The 27,954-nt window shown below is 49.7% G+C and overlaps 2 protein-coding genes across 4 annotated transcripts in view; one reads left to right on the forward strand and one right to left on the reverse strand.

Moving 5' to 3' along the window:
* Positions 1-5,888: 5,888 nt before the first annotated feature.
* On the forward strand, positions 5,889-18,777 carry CLEC17A (C-type lectin domain containing 17A). 3 transcript variants are annotated; one of them, XM_049640033.1, is made up of 12 exons: positions 5,891-6,340; positions 6,487-6,564; positions 7,898-7,930; positions 8,027-8,077; positions 8,161-8,202; positions 8,362-8,404; positions 9,199-9,339; positions 9,426-9,488; positions 11,281-11,376; positions 11,588-11,739; positions 13,154-13,263; positions 15,429-18,777. In XM_049640033.1, exons 2-12 carry the CDS (start codon positions 6,508-6,510, stop codon positions 15,559-15,561), a joined length of 921 nt encoding a protein of 306 aa, XP_049495990.1. In that variant the 5' UTR covers positions 5,891-6,340; positions 6,487-6,507; the 3' UTR covers positions 15,562-18,777. The 3 variants fall into 3 exon arrangements, 2 of the variants coding, with proteins under 2 accessions (XP_049495990.1, XP_049495991.1); XM_049640034.1 differs by having other exon boundaries at positions 8,161-8,199; positions 8,357-8,404; XR_007459805.1 differs by lacking the exon at positions 15,429-18,777 and having other exon boundaries at positions 5,889-6,340; positions 11,588-12,623; positions 13,154-13,240.
* Positions 18,778-20,553: 1,776 nt separating this feature from the next.
* Positions 20,554-27,954, reverse strand: part of ADGRE3 (adhesion G protein-coupled receptor E3) — a 48,197-nt gene continuing 40,796 nt past the window's right edge. The window contains exons 14-16 of the mRNA XM_049640039.1: positions 27,455-27,623; positions 26,086-26,181; positions 20,554-22,474 (exon numbers count right to left, since the gene is read on the reverse strand). Of these exons, the coding sequence (XP_049495996.1) occupies positions 22,448-22,474; positions 26,086-26,181; positions 27,455-27,623 (292 nt within the window). The 3' untranslated portion in view covers positions 20,554-22,447. The remainder of the gene's footprint in view (positions 22,475-26,085; positions 26,182-27,454; positions 27,624-27,954) is intronic.

The following is a 27,954-nucleotide window of genomic DNA, read 5'->3' on the forward strand; positions in this document are numbered from 1 at the left end:
TTTTTTTCAACGTTTTTTATTTATTTTTGGGACAGAGAGAGACAGAGCATGAACGGGGGAGGGGCGGAGAGAGAGGGAGACACAGAATCGGAAACAGGCTCCAGGCTCCGAGCCGTCAGCCCAGAGCCTGACGTGGGGCTCGAACTCACGGACCGCGAGATCGTGACCTGGCTGAAGTCGGACGCTTAACCGACTCTGCCACCCAGGCGCCCCCAGCAACTTTCAAATATACCCCATCCCCTGCTTCAACATAAGCATCCGTGCCCTGTGTTGCCCCCTTAGCCCTGCTTTCGCTGCACCCCCTGCAGTTTGATATGGCATCCTTTCACTTTTCGTCAGTTAAAAATATTTTTAATTTTCAACTTCCTCTTTGACCTGTGGGCGTGATTTAATTTCCAAACACTTGCGGGTTTTCCAGATACCGTTCTGCGAGTTCTAGTTTAATTCGCGTCCGGTCTGAGAACATGCTCTGTGAGATTTCCATTCTGTGATCTTCCTTTGTGTTGTGTTGTTGTTGAACAAGGTATCCCAGTACCCTGGAATGTAGCGTAACACATAGGGAGTTGTGGGATGAAATGAACAACTGAATCCCCGATCCCCATTGGGCCTATCAGAAGACCTTTGCTCAGAGATGTTGTTCTACTCCCCTGGGGTCACGCAGCAAGACTGGGGCAGAGTTGGGGTCAGCCTGGGCCCGTGGCCTTATGTATGCCCAGTTGATGGGACTGGATTCCTCTACTAGGTCCTGAGCACCCACTGTGTGGCCGGCCCTGAAGGATGGCCTTGGCCGTGTGGCCATTACCAGCTCCCAGCGAGACCATCTGGCCTTCGCCGCCCTGATCTTGCCCCAGATCCGCTCACCTCAAGGGGGGCCCTGGGTGGGGCAGAGATGCTATCAGTCCTCTTGGCTGGTGCAACCCCACCTTTGTCCCCTCCCTTCCCTCTGACCTCACACATCCTTCTGGAGCCTTGTGGTCCAGGGTGTGCTCAGCAGACAGGCTCCTTTTCTCAGATGAGTCTCTATTTCCCCATCTGTAGAATGGGAACGGCTGTACCTACGCCTCAGGCAGGTTGGGGAAGTTTTGCACGTTACTTCTTGCAGTGTAATGGGGAAAGCCCAGCGCTTGGGGTGAGCTTTCCCTGGAGAGGGAGGCTGGTCTGCTGCAGCACCGCCCCCCCCCCCCCCGCCCCAACTTCAGCCAGGGCTGGGCACACGCCTTCCCCATGTGCTGGCGAAGATTTTCCGCTTGTGGAGACTGTGGGTTGCTTATATTGATCTGGGAGGCAAGCAATTCTATTTTAAGTTGATGTTGTTCTGAATGTCTGTTACAGCAACCCAACCTAATATCCTACCCTGTGCACATGCCGGGTGTGATTTCCTTGTTGCTTAAGCCTTAAGCCAGTTTGCGTTTCAATGCCTTTTACTTTTAGCAGAAAGCCCTTATGAGGGGGGGAATTGGGGTCTTGCCCCTTGCGGTACGGCGTGGTTTCCTATGGTTACCATGGCAAATCCCCCCAAATTTAGTGGCTTCGCACAACAGGAACGGGCTCTTTTACAGTTCTCGAGGTCTGAAGTTCAAATTGTTCGATGGGGGCTGAACCCAGGTGTCAGCAGAGGATCCCGTGGGAGAATCTGTTTGTTTGGTTTTTTAAAATATTTTTATTTCATTTATTTTTTTAAATGTTTATTTTTGAGAGAGACAGGGGAGGGGCAGAGAGAGAGGGAGACGCAGAATCCGAAGCAGGCTCCAGGCTCCGAGCTGTCAGCCCAGAGCGTGACGCAGGGCTCGAACTCACAGACCGTGAGATCATGACCAGGAGCCCCTGATGCTGGAAGAGGCAAGAGAGGGTCCCCCTCTAGAGCTTCTGGAAAGAGCATGGCTGTACCAAAACCTTGAGTTCAGACTTCTTTCCCGCCAACGCCGAGATAAAATAGATGTTTCGTGTATATTCAGGGTGTGCAAACTGATGTACGTGTACATTGTGAAATAGTTACCATAACATATCCATCACCTTCCAGACCCATTCTATGAAGCCAGCGTTACCTTGGTTCCCAAACCAGACAAAGACCCCACTCAAAAGGAGAATTACGGGCCAATATCCCCGATGAACCCGGATGCAAAAGTTCTCGACAAGATACTAGCAAACTGAATTCGATAGTACATTAACAGAATTTTTCAGCCTGATCAAGTGGGAGTCATTCCTGGGCTTCAGGGCTGCTTCGAGATCTGTGAATCAATCAGTGTGATACACCACATTGATAAAAGAGAGGACAAGAACCAGATGATCCTCTCGCTAGATGCAGAAAAAGCATCTGACAAACCACGGCATCCTTTCTTGAGAAAAATCCCCGAGAAAGTAGGGATAGAGGGGTCTCACCACTCTCACCACTGGTGTTCAACACAGCGTTGGAAGTCCCAGCCTCAGCAATCAGACAACACAAAGAAATAAAAGGCATCCAGATTGCCGAGGAAGGAGTCGAACTTTCACTCTTCGCAGATAACACGATACTCTAGGTGGAAAACCCGACAGGCTCCACCAAAAACTGCTAGAGCTGTTACCTTACAGTTACTAGTTCCCTTTCTTTCTTTCTTTCTTTTTCTTTCTTTCTTTCTCTTTCTTTCCTTATTTCCTCCTTTCTTCTTTCTTCTTTCCTCCGTTCTTTCTTTCTTTCTTTCCTCCTTCCTTCCTTTATTTTTTTCTCTTTCTTTCTTCCTTCCTTCCTTCCTTCCTTTCTTTTTTCTCTTTCTTTCTTTCCTCCTTCCTTTATTTTTTCTCTTTCTTTCTTTCTCTTTCCTTTTTTTCTTTCCTCCTTCCTTCCTTCCTTTTTTTCTTTTTCTTCCTTCCTTCCTTTCTCTTTCTTTCTTTCTTTCCTTCTTTCTTTCTTTCCTCCTTCCTTCCTTTCTTTTTTCTTTTTTTCTTTTCCTTCCTTCCTTCCTTTTTCTTTCTTTCTTCCTTCCTTTCTTTTTTCTCTTTCTTTCTTTCTTTCTTTCTTTTTCTTTCTTTCTCTTTCTTTCTTTCTTTCTCTTTCCTTATTTCCTCCTTTCTTCTTTCTTCTTTCCTCCGTTCTTTCTTTCTTTCTTTCCTCCTCCCTTCCTTTATTTTTTTCTTTTTCTTTCTTTCTTTCTTTCTTTCTTCCTTCCTTCCTTTCTTTTTTTCTCTTTCTTCCTTCCTTTCTTTCTTTTTCTTTCTTTCTTTCTTTCCTCCTTCCTTCCTTCCTTTCTTTCTTTTTTTCCTCTTTCTTTCTTTCTTTCTTTCTTTCTTTCTTTCTTTTTTTCTTTCTTTCTCCTTCCTTCCTTCCTTCCTTCCTTCCTTCCTTCCTTCCGAGAAGATCCAAGATCTACCCTTATATCAAATTTCAAATACACAGTACAACATCATCAATTATAGTCACATCATTGTACACTGATTCCCCAGAACTCATTTATCTTACATAACTGAAACTCTGTTCCCCTTAAGCAACACCTACCCAATTTTTGCTTCCTCCAGCCCCTGGCAACCACCTGTCTGCTTCTATGAGTTCCACTCTATGGAGGGCAAGGGCAGAAGGCAGGCAGACCAGAAGGAGGCTGTTACTGTAATCCAAGCAGACGGCTTAGACTGGGAGGTCAGACCGGCTCAGAAGCTGGTTATATTGTGAAGGTACAGCCACCCAGGATTACTAACAGATTTGCCAGATTTCCAATATCTAGGGTATCTAAAAAACCAGCCCAAACTTAGTGGCTAAGAGTCACTTCAGTGACAGTCACAGATTCTAGGGGACAGGGCATGGTAGGGACAGCTGGTTTCTGTTCCACAGTGTCCGGGGCCTCAGATAGGAAGATTCAATGGGCTGGAGGTTGAATCTACTCTACAGTGACTCTACTGTCCTGGGGGGCTGGAAACATCAGGAGGTATCTTCACTTGCATGTCTGGCACCTGGGCTGGGACAGCCTGAAGTCTGGCCTCAGCTGGGACTGTTGAGCGAACACCTCCATACGGCTTGGGTTTCCTCGCAACATGGCCACAGGGAGCACGTGTTCTGACACAGCCAGGTGGAGGCTGCATGGCAGCTGTCAGGCACACCACATTCTGTGGTCAGAAGAGAGTCACTGCCACCGTCCCAGATTCAAGGGGAGTGTTGGACTCCTTGGCGGAGTGGCGAGGTCACGTTGCATGAGCACATGTAGGACAGACAGATACTGTTGCAGCCATCTTTTGAAAATTCAACTTGCCAGAGCCATGAAATGAGAGAAGAGAGGAGTCATGGGTGATTCTCAGGCCGTTGGCCCCAAAGGCTGATGGCAGGCCTTTGGAGAAACACAAGGCAGGCTGCCCACTTGGGCAGAATGCTCCAAATGGCTCCAGCCTGGTTACCCCACTGTCTTCACTTGGCTCTCAGGGAACTCCCACATCTGTGCTGAACCAAAAGATGTGGCCACCCTTCCTGCAGCCCCTTCCCACAGGTCCCTGGTTTGGGATCGGAGTCAAAACCTCATCCCTTGCTTTACCAATGAGGTGGACAGACTTCTCTCTTCAACTCTCACTTTTTATTTAAAAAAAATTTTTTTTAACGTTTATTTATTTTTGAGACAGAGAGAGACAGAGCATGAACGGAGGAGGGGCAGAGAGAGAGGGAGACACAGAATCTGAAACAGGCTCCAGGCTCTGAGCAGTCAGCCCAGAGCCCGACGCGGGGCTCGAACTCACAGACCGTGAGATCATGACCTGAGCCGAAGTCAGACGCTTAACCGACTGAGCCACCCAGGCGCCCCTACTCTCACTTTTTAAATAACTTCCCGTCGATGTCAAGCTCAGGGTGAAAAACCTTCCTTTGCAAGTTCTGTGCATGTGATGGTGGTGACCAGCCTTCAGGATGGCCCCCGATGATCCTCACGTCTTGGTGTTCACGCTCTCATGGCGTCTCCTCCCACGACGACTCGGAACCGGTCGGGGTGAAAAAAGATAGCAGCGGTCACAGCTTGTGACTTGTGCGGCCAAAGCATCCAAGGTGGCATGGCTTCCACCCTGGCCTGTGCCACATTGGGAGGACGCTCCATCGGCCCTTTGGAGAGAGCGCCCCATCTTGGAAGCAGATCTCCCAGCTTCAGCACAGAGACCTTGGCCCGAGGGAGCCTCTTGACGGGATATGCGAGATCCCGGGGAAGAACCAGTCACCCAGCCAAGCTGCTCTTGAACTCAGCGCCACGGAAACTGCGAGCTAATAAATGCTTGTTGTCGTTTACGAAGCTTTGGGGTAATTTGTGATGCAGCCAGAGATAACTCAGCCAGGAACGTGGAACATGGAACGTTCGCTGTGGACCGTGGGAGTACTTAGCACCTATCACTTTAGCATTTTGTCGCAAATGTCACTTCCAGGAGGCCTTCCCTCTTTATCTCTCTACACTAGCCTCTATCCTATCCCTCACTCTATTTTATTGTATTTTATTGTCATTAAAAAAAAAAAAAGTTTATTTAAGTGATCTCTGCTCCCGACGTGGGGCTCGAACTCATGACCCTGAGATCAAAAGCTTCATGCTCTTCTGACTGAGCCAGCCAGGTGCCCCTGTTTTATGTCACTTTTTAAATGTTTGTACATTTTTGAGAAAGAGAGCATGAGCGGGGGGCGGGGGCAGAGAGAGAGGGAGACACAGAATCTGAAGCAGGCTGCAGGCTCTGAGCTGTCAGCACAGAGCCCAACGTGGGGCTCAAACTCACGAGCCGTGACCTGAGCTGAAGTCGGACGTTTAACCAACTGAGCCACCTGGGCGCCCCAGGAGAGAGAGTCCTAAGTAGGCTCCACGCTCAGCACAGAGCCCGACGCGGGGCTCGAACCCACGAACTGTGAGATCATGACCTGAGCCGAAGCCGGACGCTCGACCGACGGAGCCACCCAGGCACCCCTACGTGATTTTATTTTAATAATACTTGGTGACTATTGGAAATAAAATAAAAAACTGAACCACTTATTTCTATATTGATTTACTAGCTCAGTGTCTGTTGTGTCTTGATGGCAAGTTCCACGAAGGAAGGAGCTTATCCGTTTTTTCCACCCAGGGCTTGGTGCTCAGATGCAGGCGTTGCCACTTCTGTGTGTGAATCCAAACTGGGGCGAAGGATGTGTGCGTCTGTGTGTGTGTGTGTGTGCGCGCGCACGTGTGTGTGGGGGGGGTTTGGGTGGTTCCCCCGAAGGTGGATTTGCATGTACTTGAATTTTAATGTAAAAGGGAACTGAGAGAAACCTCAGGCACCTGAGCAGGAGGCGTCAGGGGCAGATACCATCCGGTCCTCTCTTCTCAGGCTCTCGTGTTAGCTGTGGCCGTGCACATGTATACCAACTCTGGATGCCAGGACCTGCCAGGTATGGCCCTGGCCGGGCTGGAGCTGGGGGCCAGCCAGGGATGGTCGGGACCCAGATTACGGCATCCCCACCCCACGGCTAGAAACCGGGGCCCGAGGGACAGAGGAGGGGATGGGCTGGGCTCTCACTCGCCTCTCGTCTGGAAGGGACCAGAGAGGAGGAGGAGGATGGCGATGATTACGAGAACATGGCACCCCCGTACAAGGATCTCCCTCCCAAGCCAGGTAAGAGGACTCCTCAGAGGCCGGGTGCAGAAAATGTGTGGCCTGTGGCCCGAGGGAAGCAGCGGCCAGGGGGCATTAGCTGGGCGTTGTAGACGCACGGTCAGCCTCCTGTGTGCCCAGCCAGACGCGGTGATGACAGGTGTCTCTGTGCCTCTGCCCTGCCCCGGAAGGCCTCCCTGTCCACTGGGAGGGGCGGTTCTGGGCACAGCCCCCGGTGAGCAGGTCCACGAAGGGATGGCCCGAGAGAATGGGGGAAATCTCCAGGGGGAATTGAGGGCTCCGCTTGTAGTGGTGGGGAGACTGGGGTCGGGGGGGGGGGGATATTGGGATGGGGCTTAACGGATGAGCTGGAGTTTGTTAGGCAGAGGAGCCTGGTAGAGAACTGGTGGGTGCATAGGTCCTGAGACACGAAAGCTGGTGCTTCATAAGCAGTGAGTGGACCCTCGACTCCCAGCCTCCTCACATCCACACTCTGGGAACCAGATTTGCCTTTAGGCTCCGTGCCTGGCCCGGGTCTCGAGAAGAGTCTGCTAAGTGGGTATAAAAGGGAAGGCTTCGAGGCTCCCCTGAGGGTCGACTGCGCTGTGCTGGTGTCCTGGGACCGTGGCCGGTCCCTGTAGGGCAGGGCACTGCACCCACCGCTTCTTAGTCCAGTGACAGGCCGACCCGGGAGGTGCCCGGGGCTCCGAATGAGGCAGGGGGGGCCCTGGGCTCTGCGGCCTGTCGGCTCCCAGCTCCCACTTGGTGTCGACACAGTCCTTAAGCCCACCTCCAACATGGACCCCACCCATTCGATCTTCAGTGCTACCCCTTCCCCGAAGTCGGCCCCTTCCCCATGTCCGATTGCAGTCCGATTTCCAGCTTTATTTCCAAAGCCACAGTCGTCCCCCTTTCTTCCACAGAACCACGACCTAAACGGCGTTTCCTCCCCATCCCCTGGTGCAGGGATAGTCCCACCCTTTGTCCGGACCACATCCTGCACCGCAACCCTGCTCCCGTGTCCGTCACCGTCCCCCCACCCCATCCTCAACCCAGCCACACCCGTGACTCCATCCTTAGCCCAGACTCAGCCGTGTCTTTAACTTACGGCGAACAACTGCCCCAGTTTTTCCCAGGGCTGAGTGATTTCCTGGAACGTGGGGCTTTGAGGTTGAAAACCGGGCAAGTCCCGGGCGATCCAGGACCGCTGGTCGCTCTAGCTCAACCCCGGCTCCATTCTCATGCTCAACCCTGTCCCTCACCCTCCACTTGAGCCTGGGCCCTGGCTCCATCACTGTCTCTGATCTTTTTCCGGGCCTCACACCGGCTCTAACTCTGAACTTCTCTTCTACAGACTCGATGGCCCCACCTAGGCCTCCAAGGGCAGGTGAGTTGGGGCTGGGGGTACAGGAAACTCAGTGCTGCCTTTGTGCTGCCCTGGGCCTAACCATTCCTTTCCCTCCCTCCCCTCCCCCCCCCCCAGGAAAGAAAACAGAGAACCCCCCACTGCCTTGCAAGTCCCCAAAGATCAAAGGTGAGAATCTGGGGCTGGGACCTTTCAGTTTACCTGGCTGAAGTCCTTGTCTGTGTAACCACTGTCTTTCTGGCCCCTTCCAGGTCTGGACCTCACCCCAGTCATCTGCACATCTCCTCCACTGGGTGAGCGGTGGGGAGAGCCTTTCAGAAGCCTGCGAGGGGACACCGGGAAGCCCTCCAGTTCCCTAGGGAACAAATCGGATGGGATGGGGGAGGTGTTGATCTTGGGATGTAGAGTCTTGCAGCAACTTGCAAATAAACGCTTCTCTCCCTTTCTCCCAGGTGTCAATCCAGAATGCCCCCCCGTTCCAGCCGTCCCTAGCCGGTAAGTCCACATGCCCCCCAGGTGTGCCCCTCTCTTCCCTCTCATGGTAGCAAGTATCCTTGAGTCAGACCTATAGCTCCAGAGGGAGACCCTGGGGCAGAGAAGTGTCTCCTTTCAGAAGGTCCTCCTCCCTGAGTCTAAACCAGACTCGAGGGACCCAGGGTCTCTGCCTGATTCTTCTCAGGCCCCAACTCCTACTTGCATAAAGCATGGGAAACATTCTCTGCCCCTGATGCAAAGGTCCATAAGCTTCCTAGAAGGGGGGAGCAGCTTGGGCAGGGGCTGCTGGAGAGTATAGGGCAATGCATCGCAAACGTTAGGAGCTGCGCTGGGTCCAACTCATGCACGACCTCGCCAAGCCCTCCGTTTACTTATTTGCAAACCGAGAATAATAGTGACATCTACGTGATAAGGGTGAGGATCCAGTAATAAGGGTGTGACAGGATGCTTTGGCACACGGCACGTTCTCTCCCGTGTTCTGGGTTATGTTGTAGTCGTGTTAGGTTGCGGCGATGGGGTTGGATTTGAAAATGGAGATGGGATGGGGGTGGGGCTTCATTTGGAGATGGGGAGGGGGCTCCGTTTGGGGAAGCGATGGCCCCGAGGCACAGCATGTGCTCTTCTGGGCCCCTTCAGGGTTCTCTTCCCCTGACCCTCTCTCGCCGACGCCCTCTGGTGATCCAGTCATGACCACGGATCTCTGTCTCCCCGCTCTTGGAGAGAGGCTCGAGTGTCTCTTCCTCACTCTATGAAGCATCAGCACTGGTCTCTGTGTCCCCACTCTCTTCCCCCAGCCACCCCGGGGTCCCAGCTCAGTCAGAAGTCCAGATGTCCTGGGTGCTACCAGGAGGAGAGACTGGTGGTGTTCCTGTGCCTGCTGGTGGTGGTGTCACTGCTCCTGGGCTGCACTGGTCTGGCTGTGACCCTTATCAAGTGTGAGTAGGAAGGGGATGGGGCCTGGGGAGACGCTGAGCATGGGGCGTGGGGGGGGCCTGGGCTCAAGATGGACTCTTCCTCATAGACCAGGAGGTGGTGGGAGAGCTGAGAATGTTGACCTTTCAGCAGACGGCATGGCAAGCAAGTGGTGAGTGCTTTGTTCCCTTCATGTTATGCATATCGAACGCCCAACATGACCCCTCAAATGCGACCCCAAGGCCACTTCCGATCCTGCCTTTGCCGGGAATTGTGTAGGTATCGGGGGACGGGTGGGGTAGGGAGCACATCAGGCACCGTTCCTGTCCTTGCACAGCGTGTGCGTGAGCGTGTGTTTACGTGCATGTGTGCGTCTAGATCGCCACTGTCCAATATGGCGGCCATGAGCCACTGTGGCTATGGGACAAATAGGCTATTGGACACTGTGGCTATGGGACACTTGCAGTGTGGTCATTCTGAACGGAGATGGGCTGTGAGTGTAAAACACACACCAATGTCAAAGACTTGCTCCAAAAAAAAAAAAAAAAAGAATGTAAAATATCTCAACAATATCAAGAATAATAATCTTTAATACTGGTTACCCATTAAACTATTTTGGCTATATTGGCATAAGTAAAAAAAATAACACTCAAATTATTTTTGCTCGCTTTCTTCTGACTTTTAAAAAATGGGGCCATTAGGGACGCCTGGGTGGCTCAGTCGGTTAAGTGCCTGACCTCGGCTCAGGTCATGATCTCACGGTTCGTGGGTGCAAGCCCTGCGTCCCCCTGAAGCCTGCTTCGGATTCTGTGTCTCCCTCTCTCTCTGCCTCTCCTCAGCTAGTGCTCTGTCTCTTTCTCTCTCAAAAATGAATAAACATTAAAAAAAATTTTTTTAAATGGGGCCATTCAAAAATTCAAAATTATGTATGTGGTTTATATTCTACTTCTGTTGGACAGCACAGGTAGTAAGAAGCGTTTACCCAATTATCACCCAAATGAGTATAAAATCCCATATTTCAGCGAATTGCCCAAAGGATGCTGATTCTATGAAAAAAAAATACAATAAGGGATCTTTGACCTTATCTTTGGGAAGGTCATATAGGGCTTTCCTAGGGAAAGAGTGCTGTAGCTGAGTGAGGGAAGGGAAAGAATTAACCACGTGAGGGGCGGAGGGCTTCAGGTGTGTGCAAAGGCCCTGTGGCAGGAGGCAATGTCGTAAGTACAAGGGAGGAGTATGGGGCAGTTGGATGGGTGAGAGGTGATGGTGGCTTGGACGAGGGTGGAGAGAGGTGGGTGGAGTAGAAAAGCTTTAGTGGGTAGAGAGACGGAAGGGTGTCCAGCTAGAAGTGGGCAAGTCTGGTGTGGGAGCAGTGGGAACACTTAGTTGTAGAAGAATCTCCTGGGCTAGCACGGCCTTCGCCATGTTTGCCGAAGCCCGACAACTGTCGCATGTTGCATTCAAGCCACGCTTCTGCTCGAAACCCACTGGTGGTGTCTCACTGCCCAGAGTCCAAGGCGAAACTCCAGGCTTAACACTCGAGGACCTGGACATTGGCCCTCACCCTACTTTGAGCTCTGGCTCCTGTGAGGTTCACCTTGACCTCTACCGCTGCGGCCTGCCCCAACATGTCTGCTTCTGTAAAGGTGGCCCCGGCCTGCTGAGCCTCCCTCCCTCTCTCTCGCGGATGCTGAGTCACTATCTTCCTGCAAAACCCACCTCCTCCAGGAAGTCCACCATCCCCACTCTTCCCCTAGCCCCAGAGCTCAGTCCCTCCTCTGAGCCACTCTGGGACTCTCTCTGGGCACTGAGCACGTCAGTTTCGAGTTCTAGCACCACCCGCTAGAAAGAGGGTGCAGTGAGGAGCGTGGGTCTCGCCTCTTTCTGGTGTTTGCAGTCAGCGGTGGGTGGATGGGTAGATGGGGGTTTGCGTTACTAACCTTCCAGCCCATCCTTGCTGACAGTGACTGGCACGGCAGGGCTGGCTGGCCTGAAGAAGGATATTGACCACATAAGAACTAACACCAACCAGTCCCTGGTAGAACTTCGGGGCTTATTAGGTGAGTGGGACTTGGGGAACTGCCCTGAGATGCGGGACGTGACCGTGCTGGCACGTTGCACAAATCCCCAGGGGGGTGATACTCAGTGCAGTTAACCCGAACGATGCCCCCTGGAGATGAGCAGTGCGCAACCCGCACAACTGTGTATGGCACACCGTGTACATGACCCCGGCTCTGGGGCCATGCTGAGAGCATACTACTCTGTCCCTAGACTGTACCAGGATCACCTGCCCTGAGGACTGGCTCCCCTTTGAGGGCAAGTGTTACTACTTCTCCCCAAGGACCAAGTCATGGGATGAAGCCCGGAAGTTCTGCCAGGAGAATTACTCTCACTTGGTCATCATCAATAGCTTCGCTGAACAGGTGAGCTATCCCCTCCAAGCCCTCAAGAGCCAGCAGGTTTCACATATCCTTCCTGGATGGAGAGAAATTGGAAGTGCTTTTGAGCCACGAAGACTTTTTCTTTTTTAAAATGTTTATTTATTTATTTTGAGAGAGAGAGAGAGAGAGAGAGTGAGCAGGGGAGGGGCAGAGAGAATCTCAAGCAATGTCAGAACAGAGCCTGACGTGGGGCTTGATCCCACGAACCATGAGACCATGACCTGAGCCAAATTCAAGAGTTAGATGCTTAGTTAACTGAGTCGCCTAGATGCTCTTAGCCACTAAAACTTTTTTTTTTAATTGTTTATTACTTTTGAGAGAGAGAGAGAGAGAGAGAGAGAGAGAGACAGAGAGCAAGCAGGGAAGGGGCAGAGAGAGAGGGAGACACAGAACCGGAAGCAGGCTCCGGGCTCTGAGCTGTCAGCACAGAGCCCCACGCGGGGCTCGAACCCTCGGACCTCGAGATCATGACCTGAGCTGTAGTCGGCTGCCCAACCGACCAAGCCACCCAGGCGCCCCCGCCGCTAAGACTTTTAATAACAAGGTTAAGAGGACAGGCTCTCGTTGGGTTCAAATCCCAAGTCTAGGCATTCTCTCTAATCCGGAGATATCGTCACGGCTATTACATTCCTTCCGTTCTCCAGGCTGTGTTCCAAACACCTTGCGTCTTACATTAACGTCCTCACAACAACCTTGTGAATTAGCGTGCGAGTCAGGAGGGGTCACGTGATGCCCAAGTAACCGTCCCCATAGCTCGATGAGGGACGCGTGGGTCCTGCTGCGCTTTGAGGTGGTAGGAAAGCAGTTTCACCGGCGAAGGAAAACTGGCGTTTCGTAAGCACCTGCGATGATTTGGTGCTACGACGGTGAGAGGGCCAAGCCATTTGCACACGGTAGACATTGCTTGTACTTCGCAGATGGGGAAACTGAGGCACCGGACGTTTAAGAGACTTGCCCGTGGCCATGGACAACTAGCAAGTGTCAGAGCTGGGATTTGAGCCCGGGGGTCTGCATGGTCTTTTCCCATCCTTTACCTGTGTCATTATTTTCAAGCAGATTTCTTGTAGACAACATACAGTTGGGTCTTTTTTTTTTAACTGTTCTTTATTTTTGAGAGAGAGTGTGCGAGCGAGGGAGGGGCAGAGAAGAGAGAGGGACAGAGGATCTGAAGCAGGCTCTGGGCTGACAGCAGTGAGCCCAATGCGGGGCTCGAACTCACAAATTGTGAGATCATGTCCTGAGCTGAAGGTGGACGCTCCACCGACTGAGCCGCCCGGCCGCCCCGGATCTTCTTTTTTAAATTCAGTCTGACAATTTCTGGCTCTTAATGGGTGTTTTTAGACCATTTACATTTGATGTAATTAAGCTGATGGCTGAATGGAGTTTGTACTTGCAGAAGTTTGTGGCCAAGGCTCATGGCTCTCCACGGATCTACTGGCTGGGGCTGAGTGACAGGGACTATGAAGGGGACTGGAAGTGGCTGGATGGGTCACCTGTCACTCTGAGGCAAGTATTGAGGGCCCTTGGGGTCTCTGCCCGCCATGGTCTTTGTGCAGTCCAAGCCAGAAGATTCTTTAGAACCCCAGACCAGGCTGGATAAAGGAGGCCCAAGGGTGCTTTTTTGCTCACAGGGAATCTGGTCCCTGTACCTTTAAAATTTTTCTCCATTGTGGGGAGCCTGGGTGGCTCAGGTCATGATCTCACGCTCCGTGAGTTCGAGCCCCGTGTCGGGCTCTGGGCTGACGGCTCAGAGCCTGGAGCCTGCTTCCGATTCTGTGTCTCCCTCTCTCTCTGCCCCTCCCCTGTTCATGCTCTGTCTCTCTCTGTCTCAAAAAGAAATAAACGTTAAAAAAAAATTAAAAAAAAAAAAGAGTTCATCAAACTTTTGTAATTTTGTTGGTTTAATTGTAGATGAAATGGAATCCCAATTTAGTATTAATTTACATTCTCTTATAATGACTGGAGTTGGATATGTTATTTTTTTATTATTTGTATGTTTTTTAAAGTTTATTTTGAGAGAGAGCGCAAGCAGGGGAGCAGGGGCGGGGCAGAGAGAGGGAGAGAGAGAGAATCCCAAGTAGGCTCGTGCTGCCAGTGCAGAGCTCGATGTGGGGCTCGGACCCACAAGCCATGAGATCATGACCTGAGCTAAAATCGAGTTGGACGCTTCACCGACTGGGCCCCCCAGGTGCTCCTGGGTATCTTCTCATATGTTTAATAGACACAGGTATTAACTTTTCTGTGAAGTGTTTATTATATCATTGGTATATTTTTACACTGGGATTTTAGTTTTTTTCTTCTTTCTTTCTTTCCTTCTTCCTTTCTTTCTCTTTCTTTCTTTCTTTCTTCCTTTAAATGTTTATTTATGTTTGAGAGAGCATGAGCAGGGGAGGGACAGAGAGAGAGGGAGACATAGAATTTAAAGCAGGCTCCAGGCTCCAAGTTGTCAGCAGAGAGCCCACAGAGTCCGATGCAGGGCTCGAACCCACGAACTGTGAGATCATGACCTGAGCCAAAGTCAGAAGCCTAACCGACTGAGCCACCCAGGCACCCTTCTTCTTTATTTCTAAGAGCTCTTTATATATTAGAAATATTAGTGTCCTGACAGGGGTTCTCATTTTTTGTTAAAGATTCCTGGAGGAGGGCACCGCTCTATAAATAGCAAAGACATGGCATAGTGGGGTGCTGTGAGGGCCCAGCTGAGACCCCCTCATGGGGCTGGTGCAGCCCTCCCCCGGCAGAGGGAACTGACTCCTGAAGGCTCATGGATGTGCTTTCCCTAGAGAGTTGTCCTCAGCTGAATGGAGGCCAGCTCCCCTAGGAGGTTACTTCAGCCCACAGCCAACGAGTGGCTAAGAGAAGCCGGGACCCTTTGTCACAAGTCGAGAGAACTCTGTGGTGCTGTTCACACTCCAGAGCTCCCTCTTGGATCAGGCTGAGGCAAGACCAGGCTGAACCCACATCCGGGCTCAAGGTCTCCCCTGCACCATCCTGCTTCTCGCACTCCTCTCCTGAGAGCATCCCTTAGTAAATCCCATGCACCCGAATTGCCAAATCAGGCTCTGCCTTAATGGAAGAGACTTGAGATACTACAATACCTGGGAGGTTGGAAGGATTCCAAGAAGCGTTCTTTGTAAGAGACAGAAACTGACCAGATGTAGGAAACAGACTCAGGAACAGGAGACCGTCCTGGTGAACCGGGAGGCGGGGCTGAATTAAGACAGACAAGGTGGGGGTGAAGGGGACAAAGTGGCGGCTTCAGGTAATTCTAGAAAGCTGAAGAAATGGCTAGGATGCAAGAAAGAGCCTTGAACCGTGAGGGCCTTTCCTCCCCCCTCCCCCCGACTCCCTGATATTCTTTCTTTAATTAATAGACTTTCTTTTTTGCCAAACAATTGAGCAGAAGGTACACAGTTTCCTCTGTCGTTACCATCTTGCATTTTTGGGGTGGCACGTTTGTTACAGACGATGAACCATTATGGATACATTCTGATGAGCTGAAGTCCTCGGTTCACATTAGGCTTCGCTCCAAGTGTTGTGCATTCTGTGGGTTTTGACGCGTGTATGTTGTCACGTATCCACCGTCGCAGTATCGCATAGAGTGCCCTGAAAAAAATCCCCTGTGCCCCACCTGTCCATCCCTCCCCAATGCCTGCTTTTCCTCTCTGCAGCTTTTGGGACCCAGAGGAGCCCAACAACATCAACGATGAGGACTGTGCCAGCATGAACAAGGGTGGCACCTGGAATGACCTCTCTTGTGACAAAACGACCTACTGGATTTGTGAGCGGAAATGTTCCTGTTGAACCCCACGGCTGAGGGTGGGGGGGGGGAGTCCCTACTCGAGTGCCCCTTGGCTCTTGGGGATGAGAACCTCCCGCCCTTCCACGGAAGACTCTGCCAGTCTGTGAACCAACATGGATGGACCTACGATGGAACCGGCAGCTTGGATGGAGCCAGTCCCATCCTTGGGTGCAAGTGAGAGCATTTCTAGGGCGACTAGAGGGCTTGTGCGATTGGATGATGTCCTAGTCTATTCAGGCCGCTGTACCAGAATACTGGAAACTGGATGGCTTACAGGCAATAAGAGATTTACTTGTTGAATTTCTGGAAGCCGGGAGGTCCAAGGTGAAAGTGCAGTGCTTGGTGAGGGCCCACTTTCTGATTCGCAGAGGGCCATCTTGCTGTGTTCTCTTATGCTGCAAGGGGGGAGAACTCTCTGGGGTTCCCGTTATAAGGAACAGAGAGTTCCACCCTTATGACCTGATCGCCTCCATCGCCTTGAACCATCACATTGAGGGTTAGGGTTTAAGATACGAATTGGGCGGAGGACACACAATTCAGTCTGTAGCAGGTGGCGAGCTGGCGGGAGACCAGGTCTTAGACATTGTCTCCCAGCTCTGGGGGCTGGAGGAAACTCACCAAGTCCTTGCTCCCGGCTCCGCGGAAGCAATCCTGGCCGCGGGGGGCTCCGGGTCTGATAATGACTGAGCTGGAGTGGAAAACTCCCTGGCTCTTCTGAACCCTGGGGTGCTGACCCAGGGCTCCCTTACTGCCTACCTGATGTGGAACAGCTTCTGGGAAAGCAGGTGGGGAAAAATTGTTCTTGACAAAGCAACTTTCTCAATGTCCCAGGTGAGGTTTGCCTGACCTAGGGGGCAGAATCAGGCCTCTGCCAAGACTTGGCCTGTGAAGCTTCCAGAAAGGCAGACCACCTGAGAGGCAAGCCCGCCCCCTCCCCCAATGTGTGGTCAGATTCCCAGGACAGTGGTGGTGGCTACCTATGCCTGCACCTGCCTTTAGGCTGTTGGTGGTTTGTAAAGATCTTCGATGAATGATTCACTTTTACTTGCCGTGGACCTTCCTGGACTATTAGCTCTTGCCGTGTGAGAGCTTCTCAAAATGTCAGTTCGATGTGTGGCCCTTGCCCAAGGTGACGGTCCGCTGTGGGGGAGGGCGTGTTCCACAATAAAGCACCATAGACTGGCTTAAATGCGAGAAGTTTACTGTCTCCTCGTTCTGGAGGCTGAAGTCTAAGACTGGCAGGTCGAAGTCTTTGGTTTCTGGGGAGGTGTGTCTCCTTGAGTTGTATCTGGCCCTCGGCTCCCCGTGTCTCCACATGGACTTGTCCTTGTGCGTATCTGTGTCCGAATCATTCCTTCTTATAGAGACACAGGTCATATTGGATCAGGGCCCCTTGCAATGACTTCGTTTTCATGAATTACCTCTTCAAATACAGTCACATGCCGACGTCCTGGGGGTTGGCACTTGAACACGTGAATTCTGGGGGAGAGCAGGACAGCCTGCAATACCCTCTAATGGGACCGGTGCTCCGCCCAGTGATCCTGACCATCAGAAACACCCTCGAGGGGAGGCTGGTACTACCCACAGCTGAACACAACGCAGCAGGGCAGACCCTTTGGACAATCCCCCAATCGTATCCAAAGGGACGTGGGCATTCTCCAAACTGATCAATTGCTTGATCAACAACTACCCTTGGTGAGTAGCTGAATCCTCGTGTTGACTGAGAGCAGGGGATCGAGGCAAGGAGGCTCTGGGCAGAGGGGCAGTGGGGGCAGTTAGCGTTCACTTCCCTTCCAGCCCCCCTCTCTCCTTGTCTCCTCCCCCGTCTACACCTGTCCCTAACTCACCAGGACTGAAACCAGCCCCCCCTACAGCCCATAGACTATAGCGTGGGTGGGTATCCAACCCCAGGGGGGCCGTTGGTCCAAGGGACTGTTTATCTGGGGTCAGGGGAAGTTCCTGCATCTCAGAAGAGGAAATGTGAGCCTCCTGCAATGTGTTGAAAAATGGAGAAGCAGGGGCTGTGGTCACATCTTTGGGTCATGCTGGGGTGTTCCACAGGAGCTGGCTCAAACCTATCTCCCTCCCACATCTCTCATGATTGTCTAGTTTTAGGTTGACAGATAAGTGTGAAGGAGGTCCCCTTTACCACTTTGGGCGTAAGGGAGCAAAGGCTGGGCATTTTTGGTGCATAAAAATAACAAAAGTCACCGTTTATCAAGCATGTACTGTGTGCTAGACAGACACACGACTCTGTGAAGTTGGAACAACTACCAGCCCCATTTTATAGCTGGGGAAACTGAGGCTTGTCCATTGTCATCCAGTGGCACAGCTCATATTTGGACTCAGTCTGTGCCTCCAATGGTTGATCTCTTTCTGCAGCACCTGCCACCTTTCAAGGGACTGTCTGTAAACTCGAATTATCCCTGAGACCCCAACCTTGTAGCTCTTGTCTCAGCTGGCAGTCATGGGAAGGGAACAGTGTGGTGTGATGGAACCACACCACTGTTGATAATAACCTGTGCGGTTCTCCTGGGGCTATGATGAAAATGCGGATGAGAGGAAGGGTAGGAAGAAAATTAATCTATTCTGAAGAGAAAACTAATGGGATTTGCTGCTGGAGTGAATGTGGGGTGTGAGAGAAAGAGAAGAGTAAAGAATTACTCCAAAATTTTCAACTAAAGGAACAGGAAAGTTGGAGTTATTATTACCTAGAGCTGAGGAAGAAAATAATGCTTATGGACACATTTATTTTTGTTTTAATTAAAAAAACTTTAAGTTTATTTACAGAGACTCGATAACACATCTTTGAACACAGCTTGGACTGGCTGCCTTTCTTTCTCTGACTCCCGTCTTCACATTCCTGCTGGTGTTTCCTGGGATCACCTCCAAAATAAAGTACTTATGCTCGAATCCTTGTCTCAGAGTTTGCTCTTGGGGGAATCCAAATCGAGACACTCTGGGACAGGAGAAGACAAGCCTGTGGCGTCGTTCTGGCTTGCCTGGGCTGGAGGGGTTTCTGGGATGTGGGATGCTCAGTGCTAAAGCAGGGAAAGTACTGGGCAAACTGGGATGAGTTGACCACTCTTATAGGACGATCGTGCCAGAGAAGCCAAGAAGACAGAGCTTAAGAAGCAAAGGGGACAATGCATATGTAGATCAAACCATCATGGAAAATTTGCATAGATCAAACCATCATCGACACTTTGCGTAGATCAAACCATCATGGACAATTTTTATGTGTTAATTATACCTCAATAAAGCTGGACGAAATTGAGATACTTGATTATGAAAAAGAAAAAGAAAAGAAGACCCGTGCAATTAAGGGTGACCCGAAAGTCAAGTTAGAAAAGACTGGGAAGTCTCCATCCTTAGCACAAAGGAAGCATTTGGGACATTGAGCCGTTCCTGGGTGTGTTGGAGGCAGAAATCAGACTGCAGTGGTTGAGCAGTGAGGGGGCGGCAGGAAGTGGGGATAACAGAGCGTAAACAACTTTTCTAGAATGTTGGGTGGAGAGAGAGAAAGGGAGAGAGAGAGAAGTTAATGCAGCAGAGAGGATTTTTTTTTTAATTACATCGAATGGACCTGAATGCCTCCCCCCTACTCTTCCAAAACCCCCTATCATTCCCATGTCAGATCTCCTGGGCATCTCAGGCTAATTCTTCTCCTTTGCAATTTTCATCAATTGGCATTTTGATCTGTGCTTTGAGATATTTCTTCCATGTGTTCTTCTAAGCCCCTAATTTGGCTCTTGACAGTGACCGTACTCTTCTCTTGTTGATCCAGAAAAGTCTCTTGTTTATCCCATTTTTATTAAAATTTTTTTTTAACGTTTATTTATTTTTGAGACAGAGAGAGAGCATGAATGGGGGAGGGTCAGAGAGAGGGAGACACAGAATCTGAAACAGGCTCCAGGCTCTGAGCTGTCAGCACAGAGCCCGACGCGGGGCTCGAACTCACGGACCGCGAGATCATGACCTGAGCTGAAGTTGGCCGCTTAACCGACTGAGCCACCCAGGCACCCCTATCCCATTTTTATTTAGTTCCAAAGAGCATTTTGGTTCTGTACTCGAATCTCCTTACATTCTTATTTGATTGTGTTCAGTTCTTATTGGAATTATTCTCGTGTTAAGTTGTCTGTCTACTCCAGCAGGTCTGTTGGGTGGGCGTCAGTTACACCGGACCATCCTCTTTGCAGCTGCCGGGACCTCTCAGTGTTGTCATTTCTTCTTGGGGCTCAGCCCTGGGGGGTTGAGAACTCTAAGCAGGGGCAGTTTCCCAAGCGATGGGAGGAGGCGGATTCTTCGCCCCAAGAGGTGCATGTGCACACCAGGCAGGTAAGCAGAGACACCTCCTTGCTCCCTGGTCTCTGCTTCCTCCTAGATTCAGGAGCAGGGCTCCTCTTGGAGTTCTTGGGGGCCAGAGGGATCTCACACACACACACACACACACACACACACGGGAGTGATGCGGGCCTATCCCAGGAGGTCCATGGACCCCTGTGGGCCAGACTCTTCCTGGGATGGACGGTGTCTGATCTTCAGCCTGGAGTGTTCTTCAGCTTATCTTGGGACTCTCCACCTGGTGCATGGGGGAGACATGTCACCCCCAGATTTCCCTTTGGGGATTCCCCTAGAGACAACACCCTCATCTCTACCCAGATGCCACTGGCCCCAGCAGACTCTGGGTTTAAAGAAGCAGATATATTAGTGTAGGGGACGGAGAGGAGTTGAGAAATGTACAAGTGGCCATTTGCCTAGAATCCACCATTTCTCTTCCTTTAACACAAGGGCCAGCAAATTATAGCTTGGGGGGGGGGCGGCTGTCAAATCCTGAGTGCAGCCTGTTTTTGTATGGTCAGTGAGTTAGAAATGGTTTTTATATTTCTAATAAACACACACACACACATCCTGAAAAGTCTAAAATATTTGCTATTTGGCCATTGGCAGAAAAAGTTTGCTAACCTCTTTTTAGTTTCTCTCTTTATTAAAGCTTATTTATTTATTTTGAGAAAGAGAGAGTGGGGGGGTGCAGAGAGAAAGAGGGAGAGAGAGAGAATCCCAAGCAGATTCCACACCGTCAGCACAGAGACCGATGTGGGGCGCAAACTCCTCAACTGCGCGATCATGACCTGAGCTGAAACCAACAGTTGGATGCTTTAACCGACTGAACCACCCAGCGGCCCCTTCAGTATATTTAGATACCGCTGGGGGAAGAACCAGGAGACAGGAGGTCGGAGAGGTGGGAGACTCAAGACAGAGAGAGGAGATATCAGTGGAGAAAAGTCCCCAGAGAGGCTGGAGGGGATAAGCAAAGCACAGAGGGAGGGGTTAACCTTGAACCAGAGGAGGGATCCCTTTGCTGTTGTGGAAGAATGGAAGAGGGGACGAAGGGCACCAGTGAGGGAAGGAAGCAAGGGTAGGCATGGATGTGGATGTATTTGTAAAGGACGTCAGGAAGTCGGGGTAGTTTCTGTCAGCTGGTGTTTGTTATCTCTGAAGGAGTCGACAAGGTCTCCTGCCTCATGTAAGGGGAAAGGTGATGGGGACAGAGGAAGGAAGTGAAAAGCTACAACTTTTCTTGGGGGGGGGAAGCTGACTACGGACAGGAAGAACAAATTTCGGGTAGCATGGAGAGTCTGGTGTATATCAGAAAGCACGTATTTGTGATGACTCCAAACCGAGTGATTCTGGGATCTCACTGCCCTGATGGAGAAGTCGTTTGTTCACAAGGAAGGATGCTTTGGACTCCAAATAACATTACCCGACCCAAAGTGGCTTAGCAATAGGGTCGTATAGCAGCCCAAACCAGGACGTCATGGGAAGGCTGCCCTTGAATTTGTCTTTGTTTCTATCAAGGAGAAGAGGTATTTTCCAGTAGGTGTTTCTTATATCTCATTGCCCAGAACTGGTCCAGATGCACCCATCCTAAACCAGTCTCTAGCAGATGGGAACACAATCGCTATGGCTAGTTTAGGCTGGGGTTTCTTGACCTCAGCGCTACTGACATTTAGGGACTGATAACCCTTGGTTGTGTGGGTGTGGGGGCTGTCTTGTTCATTATGGGACGTTTAGCAGCATCCCTGCCCTTTGCCACATACACGCCAGTAGCATTCCCCTGCCTTTCCCCAGTCGTGACAACAAAAAATGGCCTCCAGACTTTGTCAACTGTCCTATGGGGGTGGGGAATCACCTCTGGTTGAGAATAACTGGGCTCAGACCAGTCTCGGCTGGCCCCCTGCGTCCAGGCACACTGCTGTCCCACACCTGCAAATAACCAAGGTTGTGTTGATAAGGAGCATATGATACGGTGAGGGCTGCTGAGTTAGCAATCTGTAGTGACTGCCATTGTTGGACTGGTCCTGGATCAAGGTGTTCCCAGGAATCAGAATGGAATCAGAATGAGGGAGTAAGGTGTCACGATTAGGGGAGAAAATCTTTCGACATGGTTGACCATGAGCTTTAGCCTGGATAAGAAAGGAGGTACAGCTGACAGTTTGGGAGAAGCTGAGGGTCTGAAGGACTGGATGAGTTTCAAGAGCAAGGTTAGGACGAATGCGTGTAAGAATTTGAGGAAAGGCCTTTAAAGGGGCCTGCCTTGTTTACAAAATGTCTAGGGACTATTTGCAATGGCCATGATTGGGGTCCCCAGCGACAAGCGCTGGCTGAGCCCATGACAGCGAAGAGAAACCCAATGCAACACCCATTTACTGGGGGCCCGTTGTGCAGAACAAACACTTCAGGAAGTAAAGGCTGAACATTTCCTCTCCAAGGAGGTCAAAGGTAATGGTCCCCCTGGTCTCCAGCTCTGTTCTTCACGATGCCAACCAAATCCGTGGCTGTGACTTTCCATGTGGGGTCGAATGTTCTAGTTCGAATATTTTCTCTTCAGTTGCTCTGGGAAAACACCCCCCCCTCCCCCGACAAGCAAAAGACGTTTAGATTAAAGGTAGAAGTAAGGATGAAACAGAACAAAGCAACCCCCACCCCCACCCCCACCAATAAAACAGAAAGAAAGTGCAGAAGTGGGTTAAAGGCAGTGTTACTTAAGTGGTAGGTCCTTTGCCTCCTCAATATACCATTTGTCGAATGGCCAAACACCAAAACAGTATTTGATGGTAAGCTGGTAATTTATTCAATGGCCAGAGAACAGAGACGGGGAGCTTGTGTTCTTTTTTAAAAATTTATTTTTAAAATTAATCTTTTTTAAAAAAAATTTTTGGGGGGGGAGAGGCAGAGAGAGAGAGAGAGAGAGAGAGGTGGGGGGGGGACCTCAAGCAGACTCCACGCTCAGGACAGAGCCTGAAATGGGGCTCAATCCCATGACGTCATGACCTGAGCCGAAATCAAGATTCGGGCGCTCAACTGACTGGGCCACCCAGGCACCCCAGGGAGCTCATGTTCTAAAGGCACCTTCTCCCTGGTTAGGTCTCATGGTCAGGGTTTTATGGGGTTAGGCTAATTAAGGGGCTGATAAGCAAAGCTGACGTGGGGGTTTTTCAGGCAAGGGGGAGGGGGCTTCTAGAAATCAAAGTGCCACCTCTTTTCTTCCCCCACGTGGACACAGTTGGATCTGTCATGGTGCCGGTAGGTGTGTGTGTTTTTTTAAAAATTCTTTTAACATTTAATTCATTTTTGAGAGAGACAGAGCATGAGCAGGGAAGTACAGAGAGAGAGGGAGACACAGAATCGGAAGCAGGCTCCAGGCTCTGGGCTGTCAGCACAGAGCCCAACGGGGGACTCGAACCCACGAACTGTGAGATCACGACCTGAGCTGAAGTCGGATGCCCAACCAACTGAGCCACCCAGACGCCCCTAGGTGTGCTTTTTTTTAAAAATCACAGTTGGATGGAAATGATATTGAGGTCATCTGGATGGTTAGCCTGGTGTCTGAACTGGATCAAACTGGTCAAAAACTGGGTCATTGTGGCTTTTTCAGAGCCTGTTAGCAAGTCCTTGGCGACAAGAGCTCCATCCAGCAGGAAAGAATGACATGATCGCCTAGCATTTTGGAATCTTAGGACAGGTGTGGCCTTCTTCAGCTTAAATGGGAGGACTTCTTGGGGCGCCTGGGTGGCTCAGTCGGTTGAGCATCTGACTTTGGCTCAGGTCATGATCTCACAGTCCATGAGTTCGATCCCCGCGTCAGGCTCTGTGCTGACAGCTTGGAGCCTGGAGCCTGCTTCGGATTCTGTGTCTCACTCTCTCTCTGCCCCTCCCCTGCTTATGCTCTCTCTCTCTCTTTCTCTCAAAAATAAACAAACCTTAAAAAAAATTTAAGAAGTGGGAGAATTTAAAAATCCCAAATGAAGAATTCTTTTTTTTTTTTTTAGTTAAAAAAAATGTTTATTTACTTATTTTGAGGTGGGGGAGAGGCTGAGAGAGAGAGAGAGAGAGAGAGAGACAGAGACAGAGAATCTCAAGCAGGCTCTGCCCTGTCAGCACAGAGCCCAATAGGGGGCTCGATCTCATGAATCTGGGATCACGACCTGAGCTGAAATCAAGAGTCAGATGCTTTGACCTGAGCTGAAGTTGGACACTCAACCGACTGACCACCCAGGCGCCTGACGTCTTGTTCCTTTTGTATGTCTCTTGCCCACTGCAGCACCTTGACACGTTGCAGAACTCAACAAATATCACGTTTACCACCTACAAGTTACAGCCTGGTTTAAAAGCTGCACGAGAAAAGCGATACCTCCTGTAGCAGCCCGTGAGGACAGGGGTTCCTGGCCTCGTTCTATGAGTCATTGTATGCAGGAAGTCCAAAGCTATCATTTCCCTCCTGTTATTTACGGTTCATTCACAGAACTCTCTGTCTAGTCAGACGTGACTTTTTCCACAAACAATATTGCCTGGTTGCAGAACTGACCTTCCAACGTTAGCAAGTTTCTAGAGAGCACAGCTTGGAATTTAACCCAAGGGCAAATTTGTCCATGGAGAAAGAGGAAGGATTTAAAAAAAGTTTTTTTAGAGAGAGAGAGTGCATGAGCAGGGGAAAGGGGGAGAGAGAGAGAGAGAGAGAGAGAGAGAGAGAACCTTAAGCAGGCTCCACACTTAGCACAGGGCTCAAACCCACAACCCAGGGATCATGACCAGAGCTGAAATCAAGAGTCAGACACTCAACTGACTGAGCCACTCAGGTGCCCTGGATTTTTGTTTCTTAGCTTTTTAGTCATACTCTGTGCCTAGAAAAGTAAAAGCTTCAGAGATTCTTTTAATTAAAGTGAATGTATTTCCTACAGGGAGCTAATGCATATATATATATATATATATTATATATATATATATATATATTCCCCTTTCAAAGATACACTCATCTTACTCAATTTCCACAATGTTACAGAACAATAATAAAAAAAATTCCTTATTTATTGTGGGAAACCAGTTACTGGAGTGCTGGAAGCTTTGAAAATCATTCTGGATTATCAAGGAAGTCTTGTAATGGTCACAGCCAGCAGTCAGTCCCTGTTACAATTTTACTCTCATTGGGAATGATTTAAACCTGATACTCACAGTTTTGTTTTGTTTTGTTTTGTTTTGTTTTCTGATCACTTGACTTGCCCTAGGAGGGAAAGGGGGATTTTTTTGGTCTTGTTTTTCTTTTAGCCCTTTTGGAGAGATTTTGAATGAATTCACCTCCAGTTAGGGATAGATGCTTCTTTACTGACTCAATATTTCCGGTGCTGAGAGTATCACATATTAGCCCAAAGAATGTGGAAAACTATGTGTCTCAGTTCTGTTTATTCTAAAAACAACACACTCGAAGGCTCCTTGGCTAGCAGATGTGGTGGGTGTATGGGAGCATACAAATGAGACTGGGAAAAATTTTTTGGATTACGAGTTTTGGAGCCCTTCTTGCCTATCTAGGGGCGTGCCTTCTTGGAGAAGTATGTTCTCTCATTTCTCCAAAGAGGCAAATAAGGGACAGCTACAGAGAGATCCAAGGTAGTGCTGGAAACTCATTCCTTGGTGCATCGAGTCTGAGTTAAGTCAATGGAGGAACAGTTGAATACCAGCTATCAAGTTCCATGGAGGTCCTCTTTCTAACAAGACCATTTCCTCTCCCTGGAAGGTCCCATTATTCCATATGCTCCTCTCCTATAATTATGTAGAGCAGCTGGGGTGGGGTGCCTCTCCTGGAGCCCTTTCTGCCAACACCACTGGGCTTACGTCCGCCTCTCCAAGGGATAGCGGGATTTCAGAGGATGATGACCACTGCTCTATGTCTGTGATTCTAAGCCTCCCCCCAAGGATTCTACGTTAGATGGCAGTTATGCTGGTGACACGTTTGACCCTTACTCATTTGTATGACGAGAATATATACACAAGCCAGCTTAAGCACTGTCAGTAATCAGGGAGGGGTCAACTGAGGAACGATACGGTAAGAATGAGAAATGCAAACCAGGTCATCAGGAAAAGAGCTCTCTGTCATACCCCCCCAGGGAAGGAACCTCATACGAAGACGTGGAGAGGGGGCTTTGGGTGTCAAGGGAGGAAACATTAGAATAAATCACAAATCCTCTTACCTCACTGGGTCTTGAGTTTGCGCCAAACCTGGTGGAAAGTGTGTAAGTCTCAGACTCAGGTTTAGATTTCATGATCTCTCGGAACCATTTTCGGACCTGGAATATCAAAGACAAGACTGGAATGGTTTCTGTTAACATTGGTGGGTGAAGAGAGAAACCAGTGAGTCAGGAATAGAACAAGTTTTAAAAAACTTCAACAACACGTGGCATATGTGGACAATGAAATATTATTCACTGAGCCTTAAAAAGGAATGGTATTCTGGTACAGGCTGCAACGTGGATGGACCTTGAAGGCATTACGCTCAGTGAAATAAGCCTGGAACAAAGGACAAATATCGTCTGGTTCCACATACCTGAGATCCTTATAATAGTCTAAGTAATTGAGCCACAAAGTAGAATAGGGGTTACCAGGGACTTAGTGGTGGAGAATGGGTAAAAGAATGGATATGTGGACAGACAATGTGGCAAAACAAATATAGCACAAAGATAATTGAAGTGATTGGTATATATGTGTCCATTGCATAATTGTTTTAACCTTTTTGTGTGTTTGAAAATGTTCATAATAACATGTTGGAAAGATTAACTTATTATTTAATGCCGTCATAGAACTATTAAAACGTATTAGTATGGAAACTATCCCATCACATGGAAATGTGATTAAGAATTCATGTGTTTAAGTGGTGTGGTGGATTGCATTAGTGATTTCAATTATTCACTCCTCTCTCACAGTATTACACCCTGTCTTAGCCTCCTGGTGGCTAGAGGGTTCTTTTCCCTTGACTTTGGGCTTGGACATATGACTTTCTTTGGCCAAGGCAATATCAGTGGAAGTGATTCAAGCAGGACCACAAGGCTTGAAATGGCCCCTTTCCAACAGGACTTGTCTTCTTGTGATTTTGCCATTGTCATCAGAAGAACAGATCCTAGGGAACTTCTCGGTTTCCGCTAAGCCTCAGGAGGAGTCTCAAGGAGAAGACCTGAACGTGATCTATGTTCTAGAACCAAGCCAAGCTGAGCCCAGACAAGATCGGCTGAACCTCAATCAGACTTGAGAATGAGAAAAGCAAATGTTTGTGTTTCGGCTCCGGAGATTTTTGAGGTCGTTTGTTACACAGCAATAGCTGACTATTACAAATGGGAAAACTGAAGAAAAACATATTTCCTTGATGTAGCAACTATTTACTTTCTGAAAGCTGTTAATAAATTCATGTATCTTATAATCAAGAATATCTTGAAGTAGAGAGAACATAGTGTTTACACATGGCTCACAGCTTATATGAAAATTCAGAGAACATAGATTGAAACGATTCAAGGGTTCATTACACTATGTCCTAATTTTTTGACAATAAAAAAAGGGGTTGGTGTTTACCTGCTGGCTGAGGAGGCAGTACACCAGGAAGATGAACACTCCCTGCAAGCTGTTGATGATGGTGAAGAGGTAAGCCATGACTCGGGCAGCTGGCCCCACCTGCAGGACGCCCAGACACCACGTGCAACCCAGGATGAGGAGCTGAGCCGTCGCTTTGAATGTCAGCATCCTGGGCAGGAGGAGAGAGGAGGCTCGTGATGCACCGGGAGCAACAGCCCCCTCCCCACCCCACCTGTTTTCAAGTCCACTCCACGGATGCTTCCTACTGAGTAGCGATCAACTTGGATCTTTATCGTCAATGATTCCATAAAAAGAAATGGTGTTTGGGTCAGGGACGGCAGTTTGACTAGGACTAGGGATGGTAGTGACACTCCAGAATGTGAGTTTCAAAAAGGTCACGATGTTTCAGGAAGACCCCTAATTTTGTTCAGCTGACATCATCGAGAACATTCTGTGCCCCTGGCCCTAGGCTGGGGCTTGGGCATTCAGAACAACCAAGA

This window comes from Panthera uncia, chromosome A2 (genome assembly GCF_023721935.1).
Source record: "Panthera uncia isolate 11264 chromosome A2, Puncia_PCG_1.0, whole genome shotgun sequence".
Lineage (NCBI taxonomy): Eukaryota > Metazoa > Chordata > Mammalia > Carnivora > Felidae > Panthera > Panthera uncia.